The sequence below is a fragment of the Myotis daubentonii genome, chromosome 10 (assembly GCF_963259705.1).
Source record: "Myotis daubentonii chromosome 10, mMyoDau2.1, whole genome shotgun sequence".
Classification (NCBI taxonomy): domain Eukaryota; kingdom Metazoa; phylum Chordata; class Mammalia; order Chiroptera; family Vespertilionidae; genus Myotis; species Myotis daubentonii.
In genome coordinates, this window is record NC_081849.1 from 22,856,913 (window position 1) to 22,868,394 (window position 11,482).

General features: G+C 44.7%; 1 protein-coding gene across 4 annotated transcripts in view; it reads right to left on the reverse strand.

The window, feature by feature from the left end:
- Positions 1–5,939, reverse strand: part of TNPO3 (transportin 3) — a 111,246-nt gene extending 105,307 nt beyond the window's left edge. Inside the window, exon 1 of one of the 4 annotated variants that reach the window (XM_059711751.1) lies at positions 5,206–5,939. In XM_059711751.1, coding sequence (XP_059567734.1) covers positions 5,206–5,325 — 120 coding nt within the window. In that variant the 5' untranslated portion in view covers positions 5,326–5,939. The remainder of the gene's footprint in view (positions 1–5,205) is intronic. The other 3 variants (XM_059711752.1, XM_059711753.1, XM_059711754.1) reach the window with 3 other exon arrangements.
- Between the last annotated feature and the right edge of the window lie 5,543 nt (positions 5,940–11,482).

Here is an 11,482-nt window from a genome sequence, read left to right on the forward strand (position 1 = left end):
CAAAGGTGACATCCTCCTGCCCCAAAACCATCTGCTTACTATGAGAGATACTACAGCTATTTGAATGCTGTTGGGAAGGATCCTGTAAAGAAAGAGGGAATCTGAATGCAAGTGAGACACAGGATAATCAAAAGATCAAGGTTCCCGCCCTAGCCAGTTTGGCTCAGTGGATAGAGCATCAGCCTGCAGACTTAAAGGTTCTGGATTCAGTTCCAGTCAAAGGCACATACCTTGGTTGCAGGTTCCCCAGCACCAGCCCTGGTCAGGGTGCGTGCAGGAGGCAACCAGTCGAGGTGTCACTCTCACATCAATGTTTCTCTCTGTCTCTCCCCTTCCCTCCCACTCTCTCTAAAAATCAATGGAAAAATATCCCCAGGTGAGAATTAACAAAAAATAAAATAAAAATCAATGGGAAAAATATCCTTGGGTGAGGATTAACAAAAAAAATAAAAATAAAAAATCAAGGTTCCTGAGGATTCAGAAAATGAGATGCAGAGCAGCTATATTAGATAGGAGAAGGAAGAAGCAGTTAAAAATACTCGTGCTGAAATGTTACCAAATCAGAGGTGAACAGTTGACGGTATATTTAAGAAAGTGGCCAGGCCAAGGTGGCTCAGTGGTTGAGCATCAACCCATGAATCAAGAGGTCACCAGTTAGATTCTGGTCAGGGTATATGCCTGGGTTGCAGGCTGCATTCCTACTAGGGGGTGTACAGGAGGCAGCCAATAGATGATGTTTCTCTCTCAGTGATGTTTCTATCTCTTTATCCCGCTCCCTTCCTCTTTCTCTAAAAATCAATAAAAACATATTAAGAAAAAGAAAAAAGAAAGTGACTAGAATGATAGACTCTGGAATCCAAACTGGATAAAGTAAAGACTGAATAAAGAAAAAGTAGGGGGCTGGTCAATGGAATAAACTAATGCAGAGAATTCTGTTTAACATGACTGAACACATCAATTTGCTCCCAGGTCTCTTTCAAAAGTCCATTAACGCCCTGGCTGGTTTGGCTCAGTGGATAGAGCACCAGCCTGTGGACTAAAGGGTCCTGGGTTTGATTCCGGTCAAGGGCACATGCCCGGGTTGCAGGCTCAATCCCCAATAGGGGGCGTGCAGGAGGCAGCCGATCAATGATTCTCATCATTGGTGTTTCTATCTCTCTCTCCCTCTCCCTTCCTCTCTGAAACCAATAAAAATATATATTTTTTAAATATCCATTAAACTCAGAGTAAAGAGTTAAAAACAAAAAAAGGGCAGGTTAAGGGGGTGGGGAAAACCCACCAGAATAAAGAGAATGGAAACATGATTGATATTAATAAAACTGTTGGCCTTAACTGGTTTGGCTCAGTGGATAGAGCGTCGGCCTGCGGACTGAGGGGTCCCGGGTTCGGTTCCGGTCGGGGGCATGTGCCTTGGTTGTGGGCACATCCCCAGTGGGAGGTGTGCAGGAGGCAGCTGATCAATATGTCTCTCTCATTGATGTTTCTGGCTCTCTATCCCTCTCCTTTCCCCTCTGTAAAAAATCAATAAAACATATTTTAAAAAAAAAAACTGTTGAAACTAGAAAGCTAATGAATGAGTGTTAACTGTCTTAGGAGGTCTGAGAAAGCTGGAATAAGTCTAGGAGCAGGAAGGGAGGATGGGATGAAAATGCCACCAAGGGACAAACTAATTCATAAGCAAAATCCCAAATTAGGCTCAGAAATTAGAAGTACCATGTATAGCAGAAATACAGGTAGAACAGGAAACAAAGGAACAAGTGGGTTCATTCCTAGATTTTCCTCCTGACTGTGAGCAGCCAGACTACTATTCTCCCACCATCACAGAAGACTCAAGATGTACTTTGGGAAGACTGAAGTAGTGGGACTCTGGACTCTTGGACAAGAGGCTCACATAAAGGACTGGACTATCATACTGAAAATGGGTGATTAAATTAAAGCCAAATACTTAGTGATGAATCCATCCCCTAGCTCATTCTCCCAGGTGCCACCAGCAGCCTAGTTTATAATCCCCAGGCAGACCAGAGGACTTCTCTCAGGGTAAAAGTGACCCGAGAAAGACAATGAGAGAGAAAGGGTGAAGGTTCCCTCTCAACTGCCCATCAAATGAGGGAGTAATCCAAGAAAAGACCATCGGATCCAAAACTTAGTCCATCCAAAACACGAAAGAAGTGAAAGGAATACCCTAGGACAGTGTTAAATAGAGATCCCAGGACAATAATTATGCAACTTACAAGAGAGCAACCAGGCCAGATTTGAGCAAGTTTGTCAAACTTCATGACAAAGTTTGTAATGAATTACTATAGATATTTAGAAAAGGAAGCAAATGTGAAGAAAAAAAAAAAAAGCAATGTTTACTATGAGAAGAAAAAAGATGCACAAAATGGGAAATATTACCATGGTATAATATATCAGTGATGGCGAACCTTTTGAGCTCAGCGTGTCAGCATTTTGAAAAACCCTAAATCAACCAAAAAAATGAGTTCGTGTGTCACTTCTGACACGCGTGTCATAGGTTCGCCATCACTGGTATATATGCTACATGGTTTAATTCAAAATGTGTATTGATTTAACAAAAACTATAATATAATTATGTTAGAGAGAATGAATGAAAGGAAGTAGAGGGAGTCTAAACCCTCATCTTTCATAGGAGAAAGTCTATACATAACTGCTTTTTCATCCTAGGCAGTTTTCTAGAAAAATTTCCATCTACAACTTTTTAAAAAGGTTTTTAAAGTTTAGTTTTGAATTTTTTAAGTTATAAAAAAATAAAACTTTAACTTTTATAAAAATTAAAATTATATAAGACTTCAAAAAATAAAAACTACTATATGAGGTTACTTGAGATTCTTGAGCCAACAAAATGTCTTTGAGTTAGTGATTTGGGGACATGGGGACTTTTTAATAATGACAACACCCAGGCTGTGAGTGTGACCAGGTGGTTGAGAAAGAGAGGTAAAGGAATGAAGAGGCCCAAGTGTTAGCTGAATTGTCAATCCAGATGCTGAAGCTGCCTAAAAATGGTATGTAGCTGAGTTAGGTATTTCCCAAGTCCACGCTTCCACACTTTCTATCATTTTTTTCTATCCTAATATACACCCTATCAACAGGTTCCCATGTCCCCTAGCTTCTGGTTAGGTTTTCCCAGTAGGGAATTCTAGGGGGAGGTTAGGAGAATAAGGTCAAGACATTTATTTCTCCAGCTTCCTCCCTGCAAAGTCACCTCATGTTGGCTGTGTCCCTTCAACCAAAAACTACCACTCGTCTCAAGGTAGCCAACTCCATACTCTTCTTGAGAATTCAAGGACCCACTCTCTCTCCTGTCCCTTCCAGATGTTAACAATTTGGCTACAGGTTACGACACTACCTCTTTAGGTGCCACATCTTTATAAAGTACCTTTACAAAATAAACCCTCCTCAAATTATCCTATTTCAAGTGTGCCAACTGTTCCTGTTTGGGACCCTGTGTGATGAGGTCATGAGGATGACAATGATGATAATGATGTAAGGTTGTAACAGAGAGTAGTATAAAGTAATAAAAGTGACTACCATTTAAATAATGATTACTATTTTGAGCTCTAGGTTTCAAGAACTTTTCTGAGCTCTTCGTAAGTATTAACTCATTTAATCATCACAAGCATCCTATGTGGCAAGCAGAGATTTTTTATCTGTTTCATTTCCATATACCAAAGCCTAGCACAGTTGCTGGTACCTGGTATGCACTCAAACATGGATTTAAAATACACACAACAATAAGCAGGCTTAGTTGGGAAGAGGTGACTTTCGGTATGGCATAGCATTCCTCCTATTTACTTTGAAAACTGTATGATAATCAAGGACTTGTCAGTCCCCAGATCACAAAAACTAACTAAACACTAAATAAGACCACATGTGAATGATTTTCTTGTGTAACCTACAGTGAGACTTATTTGTCTTCCCATGAGGTTATCCAGCACGTGGACTCCCAATTGGTTTTTTAAGTGTAATATTAAAATTATAAGTTTTAAATAATATTCACTTGCAGCCTAGGGGCTGGTTTAAAAGAGCAGAGTACCTGCCCTAACTGGTTTGGCTCAGTGGATAGAGCATCGGCCTGCGGACTCAAGGGTCCCAAGTTCGATTCCGGTCAAGGGCATGTACCTTGGTTGCGGGGCATATCCCCAGGAGGGGGTGTGCAGGAGGCAGCTGATCGATGTTTCTCTCTCATGGATGTTTCTAACTCTCTATCCCTCTCCCTTCCTCTCTGTAAAAAAAAGTCAATAAAATATATTTTAAAAAATAAATAAATAAATAAGCAGAGTACCTTTAAGTACCAATTATTAGTTTTTAAAAAAAAGGAAAGAGGGGGCAAATTTTTAAATATAATGCAAAATTAAAAATGGTAAAGTCAGCAAGATCAAGCACACACACACACACACAAAGCACAGCAAAGGTGAATACGAAAATTAGATAAGGAAACATAAGACATGTGAATCAAAGAATGCAGAAATACAACAGGTTGCGATTACACGGAATAATCAAGGCAGCTACGATACCCATATCTTCTAAAGAACCGAAAAGGCAAGGTTGGGGAACAAACATGCAGCATACGAGAACTGCAGCAAAAGATTTTCCTGAAATCAGCGTGGATGTTTGTTATCTTTAAATTACCTTGCACTCCAAAACACAGGCAAAATTCAAGTGCACAAGAATCTAGAAATCTGAGAAGTTTCGAGAATAATGAACTCAACCTAGAGTGAAACATCCGCAAGAACAGTGAGGTGTAAGCTACGACTGGGAAGGAACTGCCAGACGCAAGACTCGGGCACCGAGGGGAGACGGATCAAAACATCCTTGAGTGGAGGATGGAGAACGCCTAGGGCTGGATCTGGTGGAAGGAAGACAAAACGGAGAAGCCGGGCCATGGAAGAAGCAAGTAGCGTGGGTGAAACTTAAAAGAGGACCGACCACATGGTTGCCACAGTCAAGTGCAGGACCTACTCATCAGTTTCCGTGGGGCGGGGAAAGGGCCGGAGCGCGCCGGGCCGGCGGCTCCCAGTTTCCAAAAAGCCGCGCAGCTCGCGGCAGCCTCACAGCCCCACCCCGCGGGAGCAGCTCCGCCCCGAGGAGGATCTCACGAGGCCCACAGCGGGTTCGGGCTCCGGCTCCAGCCTCGTTCCCACCCCGCCCTGGCCCCGCGGGGCAGAACGGCCTCTCCGGGCCCCTCACCGAACGCTGCAGCTCCCCAAGCCAAAACGAGGCGCGCTCCTTGCCGCTGGGATCCGGGTCGTGGTAAAGCGCCTGCACTGCCTGGTACACGAGCTGCAGGGTCGGCTTGGCTCCTTCCATGGTGGTGGCGGTGGCGGCGGCAGTGACGGCTCTCGCTCTTCTCCACGGTTCCTCCGGTTGCTCCGCCTTCGCCCTTCCTTACTGTGTCGGCCACAGCCGCTCCCCGACTGGCGCCATCTCTTCTTTGGCCGTTACCAGGGCAGAGGGGTTCCCGATGGAAGTTGCCCCCTCGGAAACAGAGAGTGAGGTCGTATTCAGGTTCCTGGCTTTTTTTCCGATCCTCCCATTAGATTGCCCACTTCGATGTCCTGACGCCGGTGCTTGCCTCTTCACCCACGATTGGCCCTCAGAAGTCCGTCCCAGCACCACACGGACCACGCAGTGTATCCCAACCGCGTTAACCCGGACCGGAAGCGGCAATCCGGATACCTTTGGCACACTTCCGCCTGGTGCAGTGCAAAAGGCCTCCTTCCCCGCACTCCTTTTCAAATCTCCCCGCCCTCTCCCGGAAGTGGCCCTGCAAGGCCAGGAGCCGGAAAGAAAGTGCTCGCTGGCGGTTCCCTCGGTTCCTTGAGTCACACTGACTGGAGCCTTAGGACTGACCTGTGTCCCGTACCGGAGCCGCTCTCCTCTTCTTGGCAATGAATCGAGGTGTTTCCTCTGCCTTCCGACTTCTCCATCCCTCTCCAGATAATCCTTTCTGACCCAAGTGGCCAAAACACGTCAGTGCAACCATGGGAGGCGTGCCCACTGTACTGGAAATCCAATGACTTAAGACAGGTTTTCTATGCTGACTGGTGGAGGAGACAGTCGCGTAAATAACTATCGAACAAACCTGAAATATATGCCACAATGAAATAAATCCAAAAGGCCTAGAGTCCCTGTTCAGACCCCCTTTCCACTAAGTTCTTACACCCAAAAGGGTTTTTCTGTTGCTCATTCTGAACTCCAGAGTATTTGCATACCTTTAAGGTTATTCCCACATTGAATTGTATTTATGTGTATGCCTTCCTTCCATATCAAAAACCAATGGTCTAACAATACTCAATTCACAAAAGAAAATGAAAATATTGAAATCTGTACTACAGAAGAAATCTGGGACAAAAGGTAGTAGTATGTTAAAGGATTTCCCAATATTCTTCTATTCCTTTGCAATAATGAATGCTACTATTTGCTGGATGCTTACAACATGTAAAGCACTTTAGTTACAAGATCTCAATTATTCCTTTAACGCTATACCAATTAAATCCCTATTTTAAGGAATAAGATGGAAGTAATGTAATTTGCCCAAGGTTACACAGTTCTTAAATGGAAGTCAACATTTGACTTTAAATCAGTCTCTGTCACTCTGTGATTTAGTTTGTTTCTGAATCATAACTCTCAAGGGATTGTCACTGCCAACATGACAATGAAAAGTGTTATTGCACAGAGTTGATATAATTCTGGAAAAGAAAAAGAAACTTGATATTTTGGTTACCTAATTCATCTATTCATTAAAAAAAGATTTAGTAGGACCACCTTGGTCTCTGCCCTCGTGGAGTTTATAGTCAAATTGCAAAGAAAGATACGCAATTCAATACAGTTTAAACATTCTATGAATATCCACAAGCAAAAGAATGATGTTATCCTTACCTGTACCATATACAAAAAACAAACCAACCAACCCTAGAACCTAAATGTAAATGCTAAAACTATAAAACTCTTGGAAAAAGCAGAAATATATCTTCATGACCTTGGATTAGGCATTTTTTTTCTTAGATATGACACCAAAAGCACAATAATAAAAGACAAAATAGATAAATTGGACTTCAAAACTAAAAACTTTGGTGTGTCAAAGAACACTGAGAAAGTGAAATGACAACCACAAAATGAGAGAAAATATTTGCAAATTGCCGGAAGCCAGTCCATCCTTGCTGCTTGACACAGTCGCTGCAGGAAAGAAACATCTGCACAGCATATGTTTCAAGGGACCTGGCGTATATAGCATACTGTTCTTAATATGTTTGCTCCCCTTAGCGCTGTGTGTTTTAACCAAGGTCACCTCTCCGAGAAAGGTTGTTTCCTCAGGTAGGAATTTTTCCCTGAAGTCAGGGAGGGGATGAAACTCCTTAACTAAGTGCCAGGCCGGTAGTTAATCACTACAAACAATCATGCTTAAGCTACATAATCTTTACTCCCTGGAATGGAGATAAGAAACGCCCTAACCTTTGTAATAGAAATTGACAGGATTAAAATCAACTGGGATAAATACGGATGTAACAAGACAATAAACAGCAGAACCTCTCTGGAGATCTAGACCAGAACTTGGCTGGAGATCCTGGCTAGGCTGCTGATCAACTGAACGCTGTCTCCGTGTCATTCCTTCTTCGCCGACTCCGTCTACGCCTTTGGGAACCCCTGGACCTGCTGGGGTTGGACCCCGGCAGCAAATCATACATCTGATAAGGGATTAGAATCCAGAATATATAAAGAACTCTTGCAATTTAACAACGAAAAGATAATTCAATTTTTTTAAATCCTTACCTAAGGATTTTTCTCCATTGATTTTCAGAGAAAGTGGAAGGGAGAAGAAGAGACACAGAGAGAAACATTGATGTGTCGACTGGTTGCCTTCCAACATCCCAGACCAGGACCAGGGATTGAGCCTGCAACCGAGGCATGCAGATGCTCTATCCACTGAGCAAAATCAGCTAGGGCAATAATTCAATTTTTTAAATAGACAAAGGGTTTGAATAGATATTTCTCCAAAGAATATATACAAACTCGAGGGGGAGGGGGTCCCTCAGCCCGGCCTGTGCCCTCTCGCAGTCTGGGACCCCTTGGGAGATAACGACCTGCTGGCTTAGGCCTGCTCCCTGGTGGCAGAGGGCAGGCCCAATCCCTAGGTGCAGCCCCTGGTCAGGCTCAGAGCAGGGCTGATTGGGGAGTTGAGGCGCCGCCCCCTGTCATGCACAGAGCAGGTCGGATTGGGAGGTTGCGATGCCACCCTCAGTCACGCTCAGGGTAGGGCCAATTGGGGGGTTGGGGCACTGCCCCCTGTCACACTCAAGGCAGGGTCGATGGGCAGGTTGCGGCGCCACCCCTGTCACGCACAGAGCAGGGTCGATCAGGGGGTTGGGGAGCTCCCCCCTGTCATGCACAGAGCAGGGCCCATCAGGGGGTTGGGGAGCTCCCCCCTGTCACTCACAGAGTAGAGCCGATAGGGGAGTTGGGGCACCGCCCCCTGTCACACACAGAGCAGGGCGGATCAGGGGGTTGGGGCACCGCACCCTGTCACACTCAGGGCAGGGCCAATGGGGAGGTTATGGCTCTACCCCGTCACACACAGAGCAGGGCCCGTGGAGGGGGAGGGCGGGGTTGGGGCGCTGCACCCTATCACACAAAGAGCAGGGCCGATCAGGGGGTTGGGGAGCTCCCCCCTATCAGGCACAGAGCAGGGCTGATCAGGGGGTTGGGGCGCCTTCCCCTGTCAGGAACAGAGCAGGGCAGATAGGGAGGTTGTGGCCCCGCCCCCTGTCACACACAGAGCCGCAGGGCGATCAGTGGGTTTGGGCGCTGCCCCCTGTCACGCTGATCCTGGTGCCGGGAGGCCTTGCAGCTCCACTGATCCCGGTGCTGGGAGGCATATTACCCTTTTACTATATAGGATAGAGGGCTGGTGCACGGGTGGGGGCCGGCTGGTTTTCCCTGAAGGGTGTTCTGGATCAGGGTGGGGGTCCCCACTGGGGTGCCTGGCCAGCCTGGATGAGGGGATGATGGCTGTTTGCAGCTGGTCACACACCCTTCAGGGTGGGGGTCCCCACTGGGGTGCCTGGCCAGTCTGGGTGAGGGGCTGAGGGCTGTTTTCAGGCTGGCAGGTGACTGAAGCTCCCAACTGCTCCTTTTTTTCTTTTTCTTTTTTATTCTGGGCCAGCTTTAGCTCTGAGGCTTGGCTCCAGGTCTGAGGCCTCGGCTGCTGAAAGCAGGTATCTGGTTTGTTTGGGTTCTATAATCGAAACACTGTTTCAACTCCAGCTCTGAGATCCCGGCTGGCTGAAAGCAGGTTTCTGGGGTTTTGTTTAGCTTCTATATTTGTAACAATGTTTCAAACTGCAAGCTCAGAGGCCGGCAGCAGCAGGCGGGGAACGTTGGAGTCCTCCGTCACTGAAGCAGGCAAGCCTCATGTTCGCGTCAAGCTGCCTGGCTGCCGGCCGCCATCTTGGCTGGCAGTTAATTTGCATATTGCCCTGATTAGCCAATGGGAAGGGTAGCGGACTTATGGCTAATTACCATGTTTCTCTTTTATTAGATAGGATATACATGAAAAGATGCTCATCATTGTCAATCATCAGGGAAATAACAAATCAAACCATGATGAGCTACCATCTCACACTCACTAGAATGACTAACATAAGGAAGACAAGTGTTGGCAAGGATTGGAAAAATGGAACCCTCACACACTGCTAGTAGGATTGCAAATTGGTGCAACCACTTTAGAAAACAGTCTGGCAATTTCTCAAAAGTTTAAACATTGCCTGGCCAGTGTGGCTTAGTGGTTGAGGATTAACCCATGAACCAGGAGGTCACGGTTCCCTTCTTAGTCGGGGCACATGCCCAGATTTTGGTCTGGATCCCCTTCTGGTGTGCAGGAGGCAGCCAATCAATGATTCTCTCTCATCATTGGTGTATCTATTTCTCATTCCCTCTCCCTTCCTCTCTGAAATAAATTAAAACATATTTTTAAAAAATGTTTAAACATTTACCATATGACCCAACAGTTTCACTGCAAGAAATGAAAACATGAGTCCATAGAAACACTTGTACATGAATGCCTATAGGCGCATTATTTGTAATATCCAAAAAATGAAAACAACCTCAAGTTCATCAACTGGTGAATGGATAACAAAATGTGGTATATCCATACAATGGAATATTAGGTATTAAAGGAATGATGTACTGATACACCCTACAATATGGATAAACCTTGAAAACATTATGCTAAGTAAAAGCAGCTAGACAAAAATGAAATGTCCAGAATAGGCAAATCTCTAGACAGAAATTAGATTAGTGGTTGCCCGGGGGTGGTGAAGAGGGGAAACATGAAATGTTCTGGAATTAGATCATGGTGATGATTGCACAACTTTGTGAATGTACTAAAAACCACTTAGCCCTGGCTGATTTGGCTCAGTGGATAGAGGATCGGCCTGTGGACTGAAGGGCCCTGGGTTCGATTCCGGTCAGGGGCACATGCCTGGGTTGCGGGCTCAATCCCCGGTGGGGGGCTTGCAGGAGGCAGCCGATCGATGATTCTCTCTCATCATTGATGTTTCTATCTCTCTCTCCCTCTCCCTTCCTCTCTGAAATCAATAAAAAATATATTAAAAAAATAAATAAAAACCACTTAATGTATGCTTTAGAAAAATGAGTTTCATGGTATGTAGATCATATTTCAATAAAACCATCATTTTAAAATTTCTATGATTAGGAATTATTGAAATACCACATAGCTATTTGTACAATAGTTACAAAACAAAAAACACAAGAACAACAACAACAAAAAACACATACATAGTAAACCCTGGCCAAGTAGTTCAGGTGGTTAGAGCATCCTCCCAATAAACCAGAGTTTCAGGTTCAATCTCTGGTCAGGGCACATACATGAATCAACCAATGAAAGCATAAATAAGTGGATCAAACAACTCTCTCTCTCTCTTCTTCCTTCCTTCCCTCCCTCCCTTCACTCTCTCTAAAAAAAAAAAAAAATCAATGGAAAAAAATATCTTATGGTAAGGATTAACAAACAAACAAAACACATAGTTTTTTATCACTCATATTTTTATCCTCAAGCCATTGTCTAATATATAGTGGGTGCATAGTAAATGTTTTAAGTGACCTACCTCTTAACTCGTTAGCCTTGGAAAAATCATTCTAGCTGCAACACAAAATGGCTTAGGTGCGGGGGAAGGTGGCAAGAACAGGAATAAATTGTTCTAATTGTTCTGGTGAGGAGTGATGGTGACCGAGAGTGAGCTGTTGGCAGTACAGACAGAGATAAGAATATTTAAGGTGAATGTAGGAAGACTTTTGATATAGTGATTGTTTGAGCTGCAGGGTAAGAGGAGAAGGAAGAGAAACCAGGCTACTGAGTATGGAACCCAGAAAAAGCAGCAGCTTTTATGGTAGGGGTGCAGAGGCAAAGATGATGATATGTTGAGTGTTGAGGCACTCATGAGACAGC